The 21248-nt window shown below is 40.6% G+C and overlaps 1 protein-coding gene across 1 annotated transcript in view; it reads right to left on the bottom strand.

Annotated features, from left to right (window-relative positions):
• Nucleotides 1-21248, bottom strand: part of PMFBP1 (polyamine modulated factor 1 binding protein 1) — a 50186-nt gene that overhangs the window by 13471 nt on the left and 15467 nt on the right. Inside the window, exons 5-10 of the mRNA XM_027516107.1 lie at nucleotides 16671-16913; nucleotides 12344-12565; nucleotides 6095-6265; nucleotides 4611-4721; nucleotides 2274-2400; nucleotides 2023-2180 (exon numbers count right to left, since the gene is read on the bottom strand). Of these exons, the coding sequence (XP_027371908.1) occupies nucleotides 2023-2180; nucleotides 2274-2400; nucleotides 4611-4721; nucleotides 6095-6265; nucleotides 12344-12565; nucleotides 16671-16913 (1032 nt within the window). The remainder of the gene's footprint in view (nucleotides 1-2022; nucleotides 2181-2273; nucleotides 2401-4610; nucleotides 4722-6094; nucleotides 6266-12343; nucleotides 12566-16670; nucleotides 16914-21248) is intronic.

The following is a 21248-nucleotide window of genomic DNA, read 5'->3' on the forward strand; positions in this document are numbered from 1 at the left end:
CTTCGGCATCAATCCTTCCAATGAATATTCAGGACTAATTTCTTTAGGATGGACTGGTTGGATCTCCTTGCTGTCCAAGGGACTCTCAAGAGTCTTCTCCAACACCACAGTTCAAAAGCCTTTGGCACTCAGCTTTCTTTATAGTCCAACTCTCACATCCATACATGACTACTGGAAAAACCATAGCTTTGATTAGATGGGCCTTTGTTGGCAAAGTAATGTCTCTGCTCTTTAATATGCTGTCAAGGTTGTTTATAGCTTTTCTTCCAAGGAGCAAGTGTCTTTTAAGTTCATGGCTGCACTCACCATCTGCAGTGATTTTGGAGCCCCCCAAAATAAAGTCTCTCACTGTTTCCCCATCTATTTGCCATGAAGTGGTAAGACCGGATGCCATGATCTTAGTTTTCTGAATATTGAGTTTTAAGCAACTTTTTCACTTTCCTCTTTCACTTTCATCAAGAGGCTCTTTAAGTTCTTCTTAGCTTTCTGCCATAAGGGTGGTGTCATCTGCATATCTGAGGTTATTGATATTTCTCCCAGTGATCTTGATTCCAGCTTATGCTTCATCTAGCCCGGCATTTTGCATGATGTATTCTGCATATAAGTTAAATCAGCAGGGTGACAATATACAGCCTTGAGTACTCCTTTCCCTATTTGGAACCAGTCTGTTGTTCCATGTCCAGTTCTAACTGTTGCTTCTTGACCTGCATACAGATTTCTCAGGAGGTAGGTCAAGTGGTCTGGTATTCCCACCTCTTGAAGAATTTCCCACAGTTTGTTGTGATCCACACAGTCAAAGAAGCAGTCAATAAAGCATAGTTAATAAAGCAGAAATAGATGTTTTTCTAGAATTCTCTTGCTTTTTCGATGATCCAATGGATGTTGGCAATTTGATCTCTGGTTCCTCTGTCTTTTCTAAATCCAGCTTAAATATCTGGAATTTCATGGTTCACATACTGCTGAAGCCTGGCTTGGAGAATTTTGAGCATTACTTCACTAGTGTGTGAGATGAGTGCAATTGTGTGGTAGTTTGAACATTCTTTGGCATTGCCTTTTTTTGGGATTGGAATGAAAACTGACCTTTTCCAGTCCTGTGGCCACTGCTGAGTTTTCCAAATTTGCTGGCATATTGAGTGCAGCACTTTCAGAGCATCATTTTTTAGGATTTGAAATAGCTCAAATGGTGATGGAGTTCCATCACCTCTACTAGCTTTGTTTGTAGTGATGCTTCCTAAGGCCCACTTGACTTTGCATTCCAGGATGTCTAGCTCTAGGTGAGTGATCACACCATCATGATTATCTGGGTCATGAAGATCTTTTTTGTACAGTTCTTCTGTGTATTCTTGCCACCTTTTCTTAATATCTTCTGCTTCTGTTAGGTCCATACCATTTCTGTCCTTTATTGTGCCCATCTTTGCATGAAATGTTCCCTTGGTATCTCTAGTATTCTTGAAGAGATCTCTAGTCTTTCCCATTCTATTGTTTTCCTCTATTCCTTTGCATTGACCACCGAGGAAGGCTTTCTTTTCTCTCCTTGCTACTCTTTGGAACTCTGCATTCAGATGGGTATATCTTTCCTTTGCGTCTCCACTGCTACCCTGCAAATAGGTTCATCGGTACCATCTTTCTAGATTCCATATATATGCGTTGCCCAGAGTGCATGTGTACTTAGGCACTCAGTTATGTCGACTCTTTGCGACCCTCTGGACTGTAGCCTGCCAGGCTCCTCAGTCCATGGGATTCTCCAGGCAAGAATACTCGAGTGTGCCACGAGAAATTTCAAGGAAGAGCTCAGAATTCCACCCCGCCCCCCATTCCTGTGGCCCCCCTACCCCCTTGGCCCTCACACCCCCTTGGCCCCCACACGTCCTTCCCCGTGTCTAAAGCGCCGCAATCTCACTGCGCATGCGTAGGTCCTCTCCAAGCAGCACTGAGGATGGCAGAGCCGCAGAGGCCGCTCGCGCCAGGCCTAGTCTCGCACCTGCCCTGTGGCGGTTCCAATCAGGGATCTCCTCGCTTTACCTTGTCTTTCTTCAAACCAAGCTTCTGGGTCTCGGTGAACTGCGTCTGCAGCTCCTGCAGCCGCCGCTGCATGATGATGACCTCCTTATCCTTCCTCTCCACGTGGGCAGATGTCTCCTCCCGCAGCCCGTGCAGGTCCAGCTCTAGCTTCATCATGTCTACAGCGGGAGGAGACAGTGCTTCGTGCTCAGAGGGGCACTCCACCCTCCAGGGCTCCCCTCACCCCACTCCGCCACTGGCCCACGGTTTACCCTTCATGATGTTTTTCTTCTGTTCTGACACGGACTCTAGCTCCATGCGCAGATCCTTCACGAGGTTCTGGTATTCCTCCACGTGCAGGCACTGGCTGTCTTTCTGCTCTTGCAAGTGCTTCAGTATCTGCGCAGATGGAAGAAGAGCAGGGCGGGGTGAGGACCTGCGGGGAGAATGTTCCCTAGAATGGCGAGGGTCCAGACAGGCAAATCCGGAGGGACACAAAGTAGCAGAGTAGTTGCCGCGGGAGGGTGGGGGGTGGGGGATGGGGTGAGGACGGGGAGGATGGGGAGCGATCCGTGATAGCTCATGGATATGGGTCTCTTTTTGGAGTGATGAAAATGTTCTGAAATTAGTGGTGATGTTGACCCATTTTGTGAATATACTAAAAACCACTGATTGTACACTTTAAATGGTGAGTTTTCTGGTATGTTTGGAGAAGGAAATGGCAACCCACTGCAGTATTTTTGCCTGGAGAGTTCCATGGACAGAGGAGCCTGGTGGGATACAGCCTGTGGGGTCACAAAGAGTCAGATACGACTGGGTGACTAACACTTTTCTTGTATGTAATTACATCTCAATTAAGAAATAAAGAGTAAAAAAAAAGAAGGATATGGCCGGCTTCACCTGCTCACACAGAATGGAATGTGCACAAAAGCCACCCCCTTCCTTCTTGCCATACTCAGTGTCATTCATGAAGCACTACTGTGTGCCAGGCACTATCGGGGGTGCCGCAAACACCACAGACACCACTTCTTACCCCAGGGAGCTGACCTTCTGGTGGGGTGAGACAAACAAAGAGCATAAAGTAGTGACTAACAGAAAACATGAACAGCTGATACCTGGGTCTCCTGCACTGCAGGCAGACGCTTTATCGTCTGAGCCACCAGGGAAGCCCATGGAAGAAACAGGTCAGCAAAAGGGGAATGGAGATGTATGGGGTGGAGGTGAGGTGTGCTGCAACTTTAAATAGGTTGGATAGGTTAGCCTCAGTGAGATGGTGACCAAGGAGGAACAGTTAGTTGTCTGGGCATGATGGGATGCTGGGGAGATAGTTTATGTGATTTCAGAGTTGACAGCGATGGTGGGCTGCGCTATGAGGACTGAGGGGAGCAGCTGCAGAAGTGCAGGGCAGTCACCGTATGACCTAGGTGTGGCCCTGAAGGGCCAAGGGAGGGAAGAGAGGTGGCTGGCCCTAAGTGAGATGTGAGTAGTCTCAGTCCTAACAGAATATTTACATAATGGCTTTGGGTAGGATATATAAAACATATGGGAAACTGGATTCTGTTTCTTGAAGAAATCTGTACCTTTAAAAAAAATAGAGTGTTAAAGAATTTGTGTTTAGTAGATACAGAGTTTCAGTTTTGCAAGATGAGAAAGTTCTAGAGATTTATTGCACAATAATGGGAATATACTTAACACAACTAACTGCACATTTAAAAATGGTTAAGGTGGTCAATTTAATGTCATGATTTTTTTTCCATTATGAAACATCAAAAAGTGAGGGAGGAATAAAGACATTTCCCAAACATGGAGTGTATGAGATCTTGCTATATGTCAGGATGTGAATAACATGGGACTGACCTTTAAAATATATGTTGACAGACGTACAAGGAGAAATTCCAAAGTTCATCTAGACTCTATGGAAATAGAAAGCCCTGGGAAAAGATGCATCTGTGTTCCCCAACCAGGGGATCCCTTGGAGAGCTAATGTGTGTTGACTCTCTCTGCCACTTCCCTTTACCACTACAGTATTCAGCATCGGCATGGCCTCACGTGGCTGGCTTTATTTTACATCTCGAATTCAGGCATGACTGACTTCAGATCTCCTAGAAGGGACCCTCGCCTTGTTTTCACTATTTATTGGTTGGTCAAGTCTTACGATTTGTTTATCTGGCTTAAATGCTTTTTGATTATTTGAGTCAACTTTTGAGATGGCTTTGAATTCTGAAAATATAAGAGTTTTTAAAAAGGGAGTGAATTTGAATTAATAATCTTCCCTAAATTTGTTGCTTTTCAATTTCAGCCAGAAACCAGAAGGCTGGATGATTCTTCTGAGTCTAGCAAGCCAACAGGAGTCTCTGTCTTGTTTAGCTATACCGTTGGACATGAATGAAGAGATAGATGCAACGCCAAAATTCAATTTCAAAATCTAATCATGCCAGACACATTCCTTGGGTACATTATATACAGTATCCTTATGGCAGGGCTGAACAAAGTGAGGCAAATATAGAATAAAATATAAAATGTAGTATAAAAATTTTAACAAGAAGGAGAGCCCAGAATCAAACCCAACTCAGCCCATCCATCAGCACAAATAGGCAAATTTCTCCCACCTTTTTGATGTCTTCACAATCTTCTGAGGAACTAGGGGGGTGTCGGTGGGTGGCTGTATAGGAAGCAAAGTCTGCTTGTAATTTTATCAAAGCCTCTTCGCGCTCCAGAACCTGCAACGTAGCACCAATCAGTTACTCTGGATCATCAGCACAGTGGTTGTTACTAGTGCTATTTTTGCAAGGTGTTCCTTTGTCAGCCCAAGTTTATTACAGCATTGTGTAATTCATATTATATAAACTAGGGAGAAAGAATTATGTTTTCAGTCTTATATCAAGGCTCACTAAGGCACAGACAGTGGTTTTTCTCGAGTCCATCAATGGCCACACTTTGGACCCCCTCTTGATCCTCTCTGTATGGTCCAGTTTATGAGGCAGAAGAAGGTTCTTTGGAGACTGTGATGGAAAGATGTACTGAATCTCTCAGAAGATAGGATTCAAAGTTCAAGAAGTAAAGAAGGAAGCTTCTTATGGATTGAGTGAATGTGTGTTTTTTAAAATAATAAAAAAAGAAACTTTAGTTTTTGTTTGTTGAAAATAATTCAAATAGAACCCAAGCATCGAAAATAAGAAGTGAGGGACTTTCCTGGTGGTCCAGTGGCTAAGACTCTGAGCTCCCCATGCAGGGGGCCCGGGTTTGATCCTGGTCAGGGAACTAGATCCCGCATGCTGTAACTAAGAGTTTGCATGATGCGACTAAAAATCCAGTGTACCACAGATAAGACCCAGCACAGCCAAATAAATAAATACTTAAAAAAAAAAAAAGAAGTGAGACTCTCCTATTTAGTTATTCTCTTCTTTCTCACTTCTGCTAAGGAGGAGGAACACTACTGATAATTTACAGTAGGGGTCCCCGACTTCTAGGATCTAATGCCTGATGATCTGAGGTGGAGCTGATGTGATAGTAATAGAAATAAAGTGCACAATGAATGTAACACACTCGAATCATCCCGAAAGCATCTCCACCCCCTCCCCCATCTGTGAAAAAACTGTCTTCCAGGAACCGGTCCCTGGTGCCAAAAAGGTTGGGGATCACTGATATATACTTCTATATTATGATCTAAGACTTAAAAAAATAAAAGCTGGATTGGACTCTACACAGGATTCTGAAACTTTTTCTCAATAATATACCACAAATATCCTTCCATGCAGCCCTTACAGATCTACTTAATCCTTTTCCTTGGCATATTATTATTCCATAATATGGATGTCTCTTTAATAATTTCGTTTAATCTCTTTAACTGTTTCCTTGTTGATGGACTCCTTGGTTGTTGAGTGAGATTTTAAGTCTCTTTAGAATCTCAGACTTAGTGTGAGTTGGGGATGCACAGAAAGTAGAAAATGAACAAGAGGCAGGGGCATGTATGCGTAAGACATGTGAGGAGTGCTGGCGAAGAGATTACTTTAGGCGATTCTTTCCCCTCCTTCCTTTACTCAAGACTTTATTTTGGGTCTCTTGGGAAAATGTTCTAGAAGGAGACACTTACCAAAGCATTACTGCAGGCTAGCTTATTTCGAAGTTCCTGTATTAGATCGTCCTGTTCAGAGACCTTTTGCCAGACTTCAGATAATCGTTTCAGGGTCTCCTGATGCTCTTGAATCATGCAGGGAGAAGTGAATATACGCACCTTTGAATGATCACCCTTGTTCTCGGGATCCTGAGATATTTAAAAATGATAGGTTGATTTTGAGCCAATTTTGGAATCAATTTCAGAATGCCATGAACACAAACAATCTCTAGACCAATATTCTAAAAGTTCATGTTCACATATCTGATTCATATATGTGAATCAGATCTTCCAGAACAAAAGAAAACAAATTAAAAAGTGCACATACAGTAAGAAGTTCAAATGGTTCACAAGAGAAAACACTGAAAAGTAAATCTTGACCCTCCGTGACCCAGGTCCCCTTTTCCATGATGGTCTATGGTACCAGTTTTTTGTATATCCTTCTGGGGAGAGTTTATGCATATTTACATATCACTTATATATGTGTGTGTAACCCCTTACTCTTTCCCTACCCAAGTGAAAGTCTTCTGCATACTATTCTAAACATTTATTTAGGATATTTTCCATATTGCTATTTGTAGATCTATCTTATTTTCCTTTTAAAATTAATTTCAAAATGTCAAATTAATTTCAAATTAATTTCAAGTAATACACACACAAATATACATAAAATCTTTATAGAACACTGTAGGGACTTTCCTGGTGGTCCAGTAAGAATCTACTTTTCAGTGCAGGGGACTCAAGGGTCAACCTCTGGTTGGAGAACTAAGACCCCACACGCCAAGGGTCAAGTAAGCCTGCATGCCACCACTAGAGAGAAATCCATGTGCTGCAACAAGGCGCCTGCATGCTGCAGCTAAGACCCGACAGCCAAACAAAAACAAAAACAAAAAAAAGCAAACCCTAAACTGCCCCACCCCAAACCTCTAAAATGAAGAACACTGTAATATTACAGGCAAGTCTAAATTTCTCTTTGACCACCACCTCTGCTCACATACTTACTGCATTCTCCAGAGATGATAACTTGTGCATATTTTTCTAGAACTTTATCTATACATTTACATACATACAAATGAATATTGCAGAATACAGATATTATTTTCACTTTTTGAAACATAAATTTTTTCTCAACAAGATGTCTTAGAAATTTATCCATGTTGGTACACGTGCCTCTATTTTGGCTCTTTTAAATATGTTTATCTAGTTTCCTATTGATGGGAATATATGCTGTTTCCAAGTATTTTTCTAAAATGAAGCTGCAATGAATATTTTTGCACGTAAATCTTTGAGTAGCTATTGTAGTTTATGTGTAGATTAAATCTGTAGATGTATTATAGGAATCTATGTAAACAGGGTCTATTTAAAACTCTGATAGCTGTTGCATGCTTATCCTTCAAGGAAATTACCAATTGACACTCTCATCAACATGAATGTGTCTGTTTTCCTAGAACTGCATTTTTTATTTTTAAATGTCTTTCTCTAGATTATCTGAAATCATGCATGAAGGTTACTACCTGTTCACTGGTCTGCACTAATAATGGGGTGAACTGATGCAGAGAAGCAAAAAAGAACAAAAAGTCCTAGTTTGGATGGTAGATCCTTTCTCCATTAAACTATATCCCTAACTGGGCTTTTTCAGGCAAAGTTAGAAATAGTTCATGTTCACTGAGCGTGCAAGTTGCCCATGAGTATATAAATAATTCAGTGTCTATGTGGAAAAAGGAATGGGGAACAATAAAAAGGTTAAGAAACAGAAAGATGATATCTACAGATTCCAATATCTTAATACTTACAGTATGAAAAATAGAAATTACTTTTAAAGTAATAGAAGAAAAATTCTTGGAATTGAAAAAAATGTAGATCTTCAAAGGATCAGCTAAGTGTTGAGAGACTTAATGAGAAATAAATTTTAAAAAATCCTGAGCCTAAAAACCTCTAGAGTTCAGAGATGAAACAGGTGACTCACACAAAATGAGAAACAGGTTGAAAACTAACAATTCCTCTTTAATACTGCATAGTATAATACAACACAGCTATAGTTTTCTAAGACTTAGTTGTAAATCTATACCCAATCAAAATAGTATTCACAAATGATGGCAAAATAAACCTTGTTCAGACATGGAAATTTTGAGAATTTTTTCCATTCACTGTTGTTTCTGAAAGAATTAACAAGGAATTATTGCAGCAAAAGGAAAAGTCCAAGAATGTAGAAGAGGTGGAGTATACCGCTTAGTAAGTAAAAGTTGGCTTTATTTGTAATCTTAAAGAAATGTACATTTTGTCTGTCATATAACTAGCTCAAGAAATTAAAGAAAAGATGAAAAGTTTTCAAATTCATTTACATTAGGGTAGCATAATCCAGACACCAATATGAGATGAGAACACATAAATTTAAGTCATCAAAATAATCTCACTTCTGAAAATAGATAAAAACTAAATGCTAATAAGCTTATAATAGCAGTTTATTATGATTTAATTTAGCAGTTTATTATGATATATATTATTTAATTAAAATTAAATTATTTAATTAAAATAATAACATATATCAAGGAGGATTGGTTCCAGGAATGTAAAGATTGTTCTATAAATGAAAATCTATTAATTTATTACACTTCATTACAGGAAAAAAACTCTATGATTACTTTGATAGGTGCTAACAAAAACATCCAATAAAATCCAATATCTATTCCTGGTAAAAATTCTTGATAAGCTATGTAGAGACAGTTACATCTTTAACTTCAAAAAGGATATTAACAAGAATCCAAGAACAGATATTATATTTAAAAGTGGGATATTAGAAACATTTAAAAATATGAGGAGCAAGGCAAGGATGCTACAGTTCTACACTGTTCTGGAGGTCTTAGTCAATGTGGTAAGATGGAAAATAAATTGTATAAATGCCAATAAGGAAAGCAATTTAGGAAAACCTGAGATAGTCAACTAAAAATCTGGGAACAGAGCTCAAAAATACCAGGACAAGAGTTTTTCTCTACATCAACAATAATTAACACAATTAAATGTACAAAAGAGCTCATTCATAAAATAATAACAACTGTAATACATCTAAGAATAAACTTAAGCAAGAAATATGTGAGATCTATAAGGACAAGTGTAAAATCTTACTAAAGGACACACAAGAAGCCTTGACTAAAAGTAGAAACATATCATGTTCCATGTGTGTGTGCGTGCTAGGTCACTTCAGTTGTGTCTGTTTCTTTGCGACCTCAGGGACTGTAGTCCACCAGGCTCCTCCATCCATGAGATTCTCCAGGCAAGAATACCAGAGTGGGTTTCCATGCCCTCCTCCCAGGGATCTTTCCAACCCAGGGATCAAATCTGTGTCTCCTGCATTGCAGGCGGATTCTTTACTGCTGAGCTACTGGGGAAGCCTGTCATGTTCTATAGGGTATGATAATTTCTCCCAAATGAATATAAAGTTTGAAAGTAAGACAATATGAATTTCACCAAGACAAGAGATACAAAAAAGACCAAGAAATATTTGAATGTAAAAAACAATGAAGTTGGACCCGCCCTAAAAGGAGGTATGGAAACATAGTATCAGTTACTATCAAAAACAACTCTGATCTTGGTGCAGGAACTGACAAGTAGATCAAAAGAACAGAGAATCCAGAAAGAGATTAGTATGTATTTTGAGCTGGCACTTCGTCAATGGGAAAAGGTGGGGATGTTTCATAAGTGGAGCTGGGACAACTGGAGATCCATTTTGATAAACATAAAATTACAGCCTTCTCTCATTATTTATATGGGGCTTATTGGCCCTGGGTCAGGAAGATCTGCTGGAGAAGGGATAGGCTACCCACTCCAGTATTCTTGGGCTTCCTTTATGGCTCAGCGGTAAAGAATCCGCCTACAATGTGGGAGACTTGGGTTCAATACTTGGATTGGGAAGATCCCCGGGAGAAGGAAAAGGCTACCCACTCCAGTATTTTGACCTGGAGAATCCCACGGACAGAGGAGCCTGGCTGGCTACAGTTCATGGGGTCTCAAAGAGTTGGACATGACTGGACAACAAAACAGCAACAGCAGCTCATTATTTATAAATGAAATATATATATATATATATATAAAATATAACTACAAAATTATAAAACTGTTAAAAGACAGTATAAGATAAACTTTTGCAATCTGGGGGGGGGGCGGGTAGTGAAGGCCTTCCTAAATAAGACATAAAACCTAGGATCTATTTAAAGAAGGGCCAAGAGATTTAGTTTCATAAAATTAAAAACTTTTGTATGTTGAAAAACACCATTAACAAGAAAAAATAAAAATTACAAACTGGGAGAAAATATTTGTAACTTATATAATGAAACATTATTACCTATAATATAGATATAGAAGAACCTTCTAAATCTATATCATAGAAGGTGTAGAACCGTCTATGCGGTTGCTGTTTAGTTGCTCAGTCGTGTCTGACTCTTTGGACTCCATGGACTGTAGCCTGCCAGACTCCTCTGTCCATGAGATTTCCCAGGCAAGAATACTGGAGTGAGTTGTCATTTCCTTCTCCAAAGAACCTCCTATAAGTCAACACAAAAAAGGCTAACAATCCAATAAAAAAATGGTTATACACTTACGAACAGGGCTCAATACTTTGTTCATGAGGTGGGCACTGTGACCTGCCTCCCCGATCCCCTTCAGCAGTGAAAGACTTACTCCTCTAGCTGCGGGGGTGCTGCCCTTCTTGGGGATTGCCTGGGTTGAAGAAAACATTTGCCCAAGGTCATGTCTTTCCCTAGGAAGACAGCTCACATCCAGTCACTGACCACCATGGAGGTATAAAGGCCAGCTCCCTTCTCCCCAGTTTATAATTGCTCTAGAGGTCTTTCCAGGCTCAAAGCTCGCCATGAGGTTGACTAAGGCATTTGCTGGGACAGCCCAATATCTCCTTCTGCCCAACCCTGCTTCCTTACCCTTCATAGGAGCTGATGCCAAGACCTTTCTCTAAAAATGTCTGACATGCCAGTCTGTCTCAGAGTCTGCTTCCTGGGGAGCTCAACCCACAATTATTAGAACGAAAGGAAATAAAAATTGTAATGAGAAAATCTGTTTTATTTTCCCCCATCCATCAGTTTAACACAACTTAAATAGACTGAAAACATGCCCTGTGAGTGTGGGGGAATTATTGTTGGTCAAAGTGTAAACTGGTAGAACCTTTTTTAGTATTCAATGTAGAATTCTCTTTAAACATTAAAAATAAGCATTTCCTTTGACCCAGCAAAATCTCACTTCAGGAATTAACCCCTGTATGTGGTAGAAAAACAGGTCAGTAGACGGCACAGGGTACAGTCATACTACAGAATACAAGGTAGTAACTAAAAGAAATCATCAATTAAGAGAGAAAAGAAAAAACCATCAAGATATACATTTAAAGAGCAAAGTACAGAACCACATTTTTAAAGTGACTCATTTATGAAAAAAGAAAACCTCAACATTTTATATATGTAAGTGTATAGCAATAGGCTGGGGAAGATTGCCAGCACATTTTGAGTGACTGCCTAGGGGGAGGAGAGTGGGATGGAGAAGGGAAAATGTGGACTTCTACATTTAATCTCCATAATTCTGTCTAGAAAGCCTATATTGTTGTATTAGTTGTATAATTTAAAAAACCAATTAAAAGAAAAAAGAGACAAGTTCAGGCACTTTGGCTCTTCTTTGCTATGTTTCGTGACTTTCTCCTCCTATTTGATTCTGAAGCTATGATTTGCATGAGTCTTGTGACCTAGAAGAGGCAACAATGGAAGATTTGGAAGCTCATTTGGTAATTTACTTTCTGTCTTATTTGAAGTGGTGGTTCCTTATATTATCTTTCCTTGTGACTCATACAGTAAATAATCTGTCTGCAATGTGAGAGACCTGGGTTCGATCCCTAGGTGGAGAAGATCCCTTGGAGAAGGGAATGGCTACCCACTCCAGTGTTCCTGCCTGGATAATTCCATGGACAGAGGAGCTTGGTGGGCTACAGTCCATACAGTCCCAAGGAGTTGAATACACTTTCTTTTCTTCTCCTTATGTTAATTAAGGAGCCTTAACATTCCTAAGGAGCAATCTTAAAAAAGATGTGAAGGCTTGAAGTTCAAAGCTGAGGGCCACAAAAGTCAAGGGAAGGAATGACAACTAGTTGAAAGTTTGGGTTTCTGACAGAGAGGGTGGGACCACTGCAGGGACCACTGAGAGCTCCTGGCCCAAGTGGTCTGGCTGAAGTCCTACCTGAGCGACGATCCCGCTGAGCTCCCCCTCCAACATCTTCACTTGGCACTCAAGTAACTCAATGTTGCTCAGGGAAGTCTGGTATTTATCCCTGTAGAGGTTTAAGCTCCTTTCGAGGGAGACGATTTTGTCCCCAGCCAAGGCGAGTTGCTCCTGGGCCAAATGGAGCTTATCCCCTGTGTTCTCATTATGATTTCCCAGTTCCTCCTCATAGAGAATCACCTGTTGGTATAGTAAAGAAACCACACTGAACCCACGGAAGCATCTAATGACGAAAGGATATGGCTGTAAGATAGCATGCAGAGGAGTCTTTTATCTTAACTAGAAATGCAGATGCAAAGAATAGGCCCAGCACAGATCTAAAAGCTACCATATGTAAAATCAGAATGGTAATGATTAGAAAAAATTTTTAAAAAGATTGTCCTGTTTGGATGGTAAGCTTCTTAAAGGCAGGGACCATTTCTGTTTCCCATTCTTCCTGGTATGTAGTTAATTCAATAAAGATAATGTTAGTTGATTAACAGGAATGAATGTATAGCTCCATTTTTAAAGGGCTTGAGATGGAAGTATTATTTTTTTTACTAGGTATTCTCTAGAGGTCTAATTTAGAAAATGTGGAGTCTCTGGTGCACACAGGTCTGCTTCAGCAAAGGTCCCTACAGACAGTGGGGGAATAGGACCTGAAGTTCCTGGGGAATTCGCATCCTCCTTATTTAGGTTCTTTTTCTTCCTAATCAGTTAATTAGTGAACCAATTGAACAGATATTTATTGAATGCTCAAGAACAATGTCTTTGGTGCTTAGGGATATTTATACTTACACAGCACAGGCTCCTCCCTCACACCATTTACAAACTTCTATTGGGGGAGATACAATTTAAAATTAGCAAACAACTCTTGAGTGTGCTAAATTATATGACTTGCATTATATGTATTGAAGGAGTTAAGAGCAGGAGGGTCATCAAGGAAGGCTTTATTTGGGTTCAAATAGTTCAGAATTCAGATAGAACACATTCTGTTGGTTTAAGCTGATGTATTTGCTGCCTGCCATTTTGAGAGTCATCTTAGGAAAGGATCATTTACTTTGAGGTGTTTATTAGGGAAGAAAAAGTTCTAATGAGGTGGATGAAACAGGAGCCTATTATACAGAGTGAAGTAAGCCAGAAGGAAAAACACCAATACAGTATACTAACGCATATATATGGAATTTAGAAAGATGGTAACAATAACCCTGTGTACGAGACAGCAAAAGAGACACTGATGTATAGAACAGTCTTATGGACTCTGTGGGAGAGGGAGAGGGAGAGGGTGGGAAGATTTGGGAGAATGGCATTGAAACATGTGAAATATCATGTATGAAACGAAATGCCAGTCCAGGTTCGATGCACGATACTGGATGCTTGGGGCTAGTGCACTGGGACGACCCAGAGGGATGGTATGGGGAGGGAGGAGGGAGGAGGGTTCAGGATGGGGAACACATGTATACCTGTGATGGATTCATTTTGATATTTGGCAAAACTAATACAATTATGTAAAGTTTTAAAATAAAATAAATTAAAAAAAAGAAAAAAAAGAAAAAGAGAAAATGAATATTTTAGATTCATATGTTTATAACAGAAGCTGTCAGGAGGCCTGCCTATACCCCCTTGACACTCACCATCCCTCCGTATGCTAACTCCCTTCCAACTGCAAGCATCTTCAGTTTTTTTGCCTGAGGGATGCACTGGCCCCAGGAGCCCACTCAAGCCGAGGAGCAAGACAAGACAAGTGACAAGTACGGGGAGTTAACAATATCAGGGGCAACCCTCAACCACTGACTGGAACGATTGGCTGGGATCAATTTTCAGTGTGTCCTATATTTCCTACCGGAGCTCTCCAGAGGGATTGAACCCTGGTTTCCCACAGCAGTGATAATCTTTTTTTTTTTTTTTTTTTAATGAATTTTTATTGGGGTATAGTTGCTTTACAATGCTGTTATTTTCTGCAGCACAGCAAAGTGAATCAGCTATATGTATACATATATCCCCCCCTTTTTAAGCTTTCCTTCCCATTTAGGTCACCACAGAGCACTGAGTAGTTCCCTGAGCTATCCAGTAGTTTCAGCAATGATCTTAATTGTAATTTTCTTTATGGGCTTCCTGCCCTTGTTTGACACACTTCCTTATTCTTTCACTGTGCTTCGTGGGATCACCTCCCTCCTGAATTAACTAGTACTTATAGAGTCAGACATGACAGTGACTAACACATACTTGTAGCCATCTCCTTGTTTTAGGATCTGCTGTGGGGAAACCCAAACTTAGAAGTTTGATACTTCTGTGAACAAAGTACTGAGGGAACTTGGCAGAGTGCTGAAAGTAACTTTCCAGGACTTTCCCATATTGGGCTCTGTGTCAGTGACTGTTGCTTGCCAGATTCCACAACAATTCCTCCTCTCCTCCTTGTAACAGAACCTTGACTTTGTTTGGGACAAAAGTGTGCCTCACTAAAACACTGCATTTCTTTGCCTTCCTAAGAAATTGTTACAGCCATGTGACTAATTGTTGCCAGTGGTATATAAGTCAAAGTATTGTGTGGGGCTTCTGCAAAGTGTCCTTTAAAAGGGAGGAGTGTGCCTTTCTCTCTCTACCCCGTTTCCTACCCTCACCCTGATTATTTGGAACAAAGATGTAAAGGTTGGTGCTCCAGCAGCTCTTAGGTGACCTGGAAAATGGAAGCTCTCAGCTGATGATGGTGGAGCCGAAAGACAGGACACAGGTAGCAGTCTTAGACTACCTCTCTCTTATTTTATGTCATAGAAATTAACTATTTTTAAAAATAAAAAGTATTTTATTTTATTTTTTTGAAAGATCCTTCCACTAGATAGACAAGTCTAGCTTGATACATTTTTTATATTTTCTGATTACTAAAGAAAGATCTGGTGATCCCCAGAGTTCTCTTTCTGTGCAACTCGATCTTCTCTGTTACTCTACCTTACGAACTCTAAGAACTTAGTCTTCTGGGATCCTTAGATGATTCCCTTCAAGCAAGGGAGTCTACCAGGCTCTCCCAGACTCCCATTTTTGTGTCATGGACTAGAAACTCGAAACAATAAGCCAAGGACAACAGTAGTGCTCACCTCATTCGTTTCCCATTTCTCAAGACTACTGTCTTTCATTGTCTGGTGTCCAGTGTCTTCAAAAACAACAGTGTCTAACTATTTTATTTAAGACACTATTGCTTTGGCGTTTTCTGTTATATGAAGCCAAGTAAAATCCCAACTATTAATAATTCAGGGTCACTTTATTCAGGCTGGGCTCTTGTTTAAGTTAGGGTGAACCAACCAGTTTTAATACAGCTTTGCATTAGCTTTATTAAACCATGGTTTATGCTCACAGGCTTTGTCCCAGATTATATTTTGTAGAATAACCTTTGTTTCTTTTCCTCTCAATCCTTTACAGCAAATTCTCATTGGTCATAATATTTCCTTAAAAAAAAATTCCATGTTTCTTCAAGGCCCTTCATAAATTCCCTGGAGTTAGTCATTAAGTAATAGCACCATTCAAGACAGTCCTTGGAATTTTATCTCCAAAGGCAGAGGAGGACAATGCCAGAGGAGGCTGCCTGTTCCATTACTTCAAACCCATGGTTTTACTACTGCTAGTGCTACCACTGCCCAACTGATTTTCGTTCTAAGGCTTTTGTCTTTGTAATTTACTTGGGATTCTATAGAGATGATATACTCTGGTTAAAAAAAGAAAAATACCACCCCGGGACATGAATAGAAATGAATATCCAGAATGTACTTAAGTCGAGTCTACTTGATCTAAAACTCCAGTCTGCAAAAATGACTGACGAGGTACTCTCAGTGATTAACTCAGACTCAACATCTGGTTATCTTATCCGCTATGCAAGTGCCAGGAATTTATATATGATTGAAATCTGATTTTTCTAAAAAAATGATTGATTTAGTGGACTTTATACCTCTTTCATAACCCCTAGAGACCTAGAGTCTTTTGCATTTAAATTGCCATGGTAATAGAATGGAGATGATAAGCCTCCATGCACACCACACACATATGTGTGCATGTGCACACATACACCCCACACACGCACACACATACCACACACCCTGTATGCATTAATACTGGACCTCTCACCCAGTTATGCCATTCTGTTTAGTTCCCTCTGTTCAGTTTCAAAGAAATCAAGAGTTAAAGAGGGCAAGTAGATAAAATCTGCTCAAGATGTGAAGCTCTCCTCTAAGTCCACTGCTTGCTTTCTAGTAGTTTTGACCTGATTTCTGTAGATACATGGTCATATAGGACACTTCCATAGTTACTTTCTCTATACCTCATCTTCTTTCATCTTGCAGTGATGGTGGAGAATAACCAGGTCAGAAGTCTGCTTCTCCAGGACTGACTGATACTGCAAGAGGGAACAGTAAGAAGTCTGCAACTCCTCGGTGCGAAACTCCAGTTCTTGCTGAAGGGCCAGCAGCTTTTTCTTGAGTTGTTGGAGTTGCCTTAGATGACACTGCTTATTAGGCTCAAAATTCACGTGTGACTCCTCAAATGCTAAGGCTGTCTTCTTATTCTGTAATTGAGAAAGGCTTTAGATTGTTACCAAGCAGGCAGTCACTCTTTGATTTTTTTTTTTTTGATCAACCATTCACATCCATCTATCCACCCTTTTGTCTTTTCATCTCCAGAGCACTTATTAAATGTTTCACTCTGTTCAAAATAAAGCATTACTTTGTACTTTCACTCTGTATGAACAATTTAAAAGAAGGAAAAAACCATAGTTCCTTCCTACTATTTAGATCTACCATTCCTATTATGTAGGTCAGAAGAAAACACACACACGAAAGGGACCTAGAGAGCACTATAAAGATACACTCGATAATATGCTTATGTTTTGTCTTCAAGTGAAAAGAAAACACAATTGACCTGGAATGGAATGGATTTCTGGTTATGGTTCTTGGACTAAACTTGATTATTAAAAATGCCCAAATAAAAGGACAAACTCTTGGGGAAATAGCTTTCTGGAATGCTGGGAAACAGGAGGCAGAGGTATTGCTAAGGCACATCTGAGCACTGACTCTGTCTCCTCTTGAAGGCAGATATGAGCTTGCAGTTGCTGAGTGTGTGTGTGTCTGTATGTGTGTGTGTGTGTGTGAGAGAGAGAGAGAGACAGAGATCTCTCCTTGCCAGTCCACAGTCAACCTGAAATGCTGCTAGACCCCACTTAAATTTTCACTCATTCATTCATTCCATAAGCATATGTTGAGCACCTACATTGTATCAGGTATTCTGCTCATAGGACACATCCCTGAGTTGTTTATTCTGGTACAACTGAGGTCTTCGCACGGATGCTTCTATATTTTCTTGCCCAACATTCCCAGTTGAAACAGAAGCAGGACCCTATGGTCCTTCTCCTGCATGTTCTCCACCTGTCTTTTGTCTGTAGAAAAACTTTAGCCAAAGCGTAAGTTTAATCAGAAAAGTGAGAAAATGCAGAAGCAAAGGAAAGTAGTCCAACAAGACCAAACCATAGTAGCTTAGTCATTAAACAAAGTCCAGGAACTTTAGCTCCTTCTCAAGGGCTATATAGATAATATTCTGAGCCATACCCTGTGAGCTGTCTTGTAGATACTGAAACCCCCACCAGGTGGAAGAAGTTAACTACCTGATGACCAGACTGTAGCCATGACATGCTGCTGCTGCGCTTCAGTCGTGTCCGACTCTTTGCGACCCCATGGACTGCAGCCTACCAGGCTCCTCCACCCATGGGATTTTCCAGGCAAGAGTACTGGAGTGGGTTGCCATTGCCTTCTCTGGTAGCCATGACATAAGCTGCCACAATTCTGAGAACTGGCCTCAAAGAAATGGGAACAAACCAACCCTGGAACTGAAGATCAACTATACTTAAAACAATCAAGATGACGCTTGATCAGACCACTGCATGACCAACTTCAAGATGACTGTCACAGCTGATGCTGCTGTTTCTGTATGTAGCCCCTTTCCTCCATCTATATACCCCTGAAACTCCCCTTTAAAAGCTCTTGGCCACTGATTGTCAGTGGCGGGAGTCAGCCTTTGGACATGAGTCTGCCCACCCTCCTCCCCAGTTGCTGGGCTCTCACATACAGCAAACTTTCCTTTCACCAACCTTGCCTCTCAAGTATTGGTTTTAGAGTGGTGAGCAGCCAGGTCCCACTTTTGGTAACATGGTGACTTGTGAAGGAGAGGTGGATGAAGAAGCTGGCTCGTAGGCATCCCTTAGTTCCTTTCTCTGAGTACTGTCTTCCTATTCATTGTTTAAAACCCTGCCCAAATACTGCTTTGTTTTTTGCTTTCCCTCAAAGCTGTATTTGCACCAATACCATAGACTTTCTGGGCATGTCCTTAATGTGGCATTTCACATTCTGCCTTGCATTGTAATGATCTCTGTGCATCTTATCTTTTAATTAGACCATAAATTTCTGAAGGTCAGGGGTCATGTCTACTCGTATAGGGCCTAGATTAGAGATTCAGAGAGCCAGGTATTGAAGGAAAGAAAGACATGAAAACTGGCTCCCAAAAATTTGAGCTTGTGACCTTGGCCCAATTAACAGAGTACTTTCAAACTTTTCTGAAATTAAATTTGTTTTTTTTTTTTACAGTTTTATCAGCATCTTCTCTATATGTCATAAAATTCAACTACTGTTAAGTATACAATTCAATGATTTGTAGCAAATTTATAGAGTTGTACAACCATTATTACAATCCAGTTTTAGAATATTCCTATCACCTCAAAAATTCCCTCATGCCCATTTGTCACTCCCATTCCTACCCCAGCTCCAGGCAACCACTAATCTGCTTTCTGTCTCTATGGATTTGCCCTTTTCAGACATTTCATATAAGTGGAATTGTATAATATGTCATCTTTTGTGTCTGGCTTCTTTCACTTAGCGTAATGTTTTTGAGGTTCATCCAGGCTGTAGCAAGAATCAGTATTCTGTTCATTTTACTGCTGAACAGTGTGACTATACCATATTTAGTTTATCTGTTCACCAGTTAATGGATATTTGGATTGTTTCAGGTTTTGGCTATTATGAATAATACTGCTATGAACATTAACAGCTGTCATGTGAATGTCATATTTTCATTTAATTAATTTGTTCAGCAAATATTATGGTACACTTCCTATGTGCCAAGCACTCTACTAGTTAATGGGGATACAGAATTTTATAAAACAGAATTTCTGCCTTCGTGAGGTCTGCATCTACTGGTGGGGGAGATGTGTGGAGGGAGTGAGGGTCGGAGAGAGGGAATGAGAGAGAGAGAGGTAGCAAATTAAAGAAGTAAATTGTGCAGTTTATTAAGAGGAAAAAGTGCTATGGAGGAGAATAAAGCAGAGGAGGGAGATGAGGAATGCCAAGATGGACGCAGTTGTGATTTTGAATTAAGTGTTCTCATGGAGGACCACACCGAGAAGGTGACATCTGAGTTAAGACAGTCAAGGAAGAAGCCTGGTGGGAACGTACAACAGGAACACTCCAGACAGAAGTAACAGCAAGTGCTAAGACCTGGAGGTAGGAGGCGCCTGATGGTGTTTGAGGAGCCACTTTGTTCAGGTTGTAGCAGAGAAAGTAAGGGGAGAGTGGTACCAGGTGAGGCGAGAAAGGAAAGGGAGGAGAGGTCTTTTAGGACCATGTAGGCCATCCTTAAATCCTTAACTTTTCCTTTTAGGGAGATGAAAGGCCATTGGAGGGTACTGAGCAGAGGAGTGACATGATCTCCTGTAGATGTCACGAAAGACACACTGGCTGTTATATTGAAAACAAACTGGAGGGAGCCAAGGACAGAAGTGGGGAGACCAGCAAGGAGGCTGCTGCAAGAATCCAGGTGAGAAGGGACAGCAGCATGGACCAAGGTAAAAGCTGGAAGAAGTGGCTGGATTTTAGATGCATATTTGAAAGTAGACTCCACGGGATTTGCTTCTGCATTAGACGTGGAATGAGGGGAGATAATGGTCATCCAGGGCAGAATGATTCCATGGTTTTGGTCTGAGTAACTGGAGAGATGGAGTTTTATTTATTTTTATTTTATTTTTGGCTGTGTCATATGGCATGTGGGATCTTAGTTCCCTGACCAGGGACTGAGCTGGTGCACCCTGCATTGGAAGCATGGATCTTAACCCCTGAACCACCAGGGAAGTCCTGGAGAGATGGAGATTTAAAGAGATTACTTCAGTAAGAGTTGGCACCCAAAAGGAAAAAGTCTTCTCTAATGAGAGTGGGTAGGGGCAGCACAGATAAGGTCAGGGAGGCTCAACCCAGTTCAGAACCAGAAAGACAACAGCTGACTGTGTCAATTCAATCTGAAAGAGAAGACATAAAATGGACCATAATGGTCAGTAGGCAGAAGAATTTCCAGACAAAGACAAGCTGAACCCTTGACCTGAACATTTGGTGTATGTGGCCAGAGGGAAGTGGATGAGACTTCTTTCCTAGGCCAAACAAAGTTGAATTTTTTATTTACCCAGCTACAATTGCCAACATTTACAATAAATGTTTTAAATTAAGTGTTTTCATTCTTTTCAAGATAAGAATGGTGCTATTCTTACAACTCATGTGTGAATGAGGTTCAGAGGGAAGGGGCTTGGGAGTGATGTGTGTGTGTGTGTGTGTGTGTGTGTGCGCGCGCGCGCTCATGCTTGCATGTGTGCATGAACACAAACATGCATGGGGGAGGTTCTCAAGAGCCCAAGTCCTCAGTCTATATAGGTGAAACTGTGGAGTGGGGACCTACTTGGAGAAAGACATGGTCATGGATAAATATACTTAATGTGGGTAGAACTAAAGCAAAGGGTGAACACCTGGGTATGGTTATTGCAGAAGGGCTTATTTTAGTAAAGCACCTACCTATAACCTATTTTGCTCCAGTT

This window comes from Bos indicus x Bos taurus, chromosome 18 (genome assembly GCF_003369695.1).
Source record: "Bos indicus x Bos taurus breed Angus x Brahman F1 hybrid chromosome 18, Bos_hybrid_MaternalHap_v2.0, whole genome shotgun sequence".
In the NCBI taxonomy this organism is placed as follows: domain Eukaryota; kingdom Metazoa; phylum Chordata; class Mammalia; order Artiodactyla; family Bovidae; genus Bos; species Bos indicus x Bos taurus.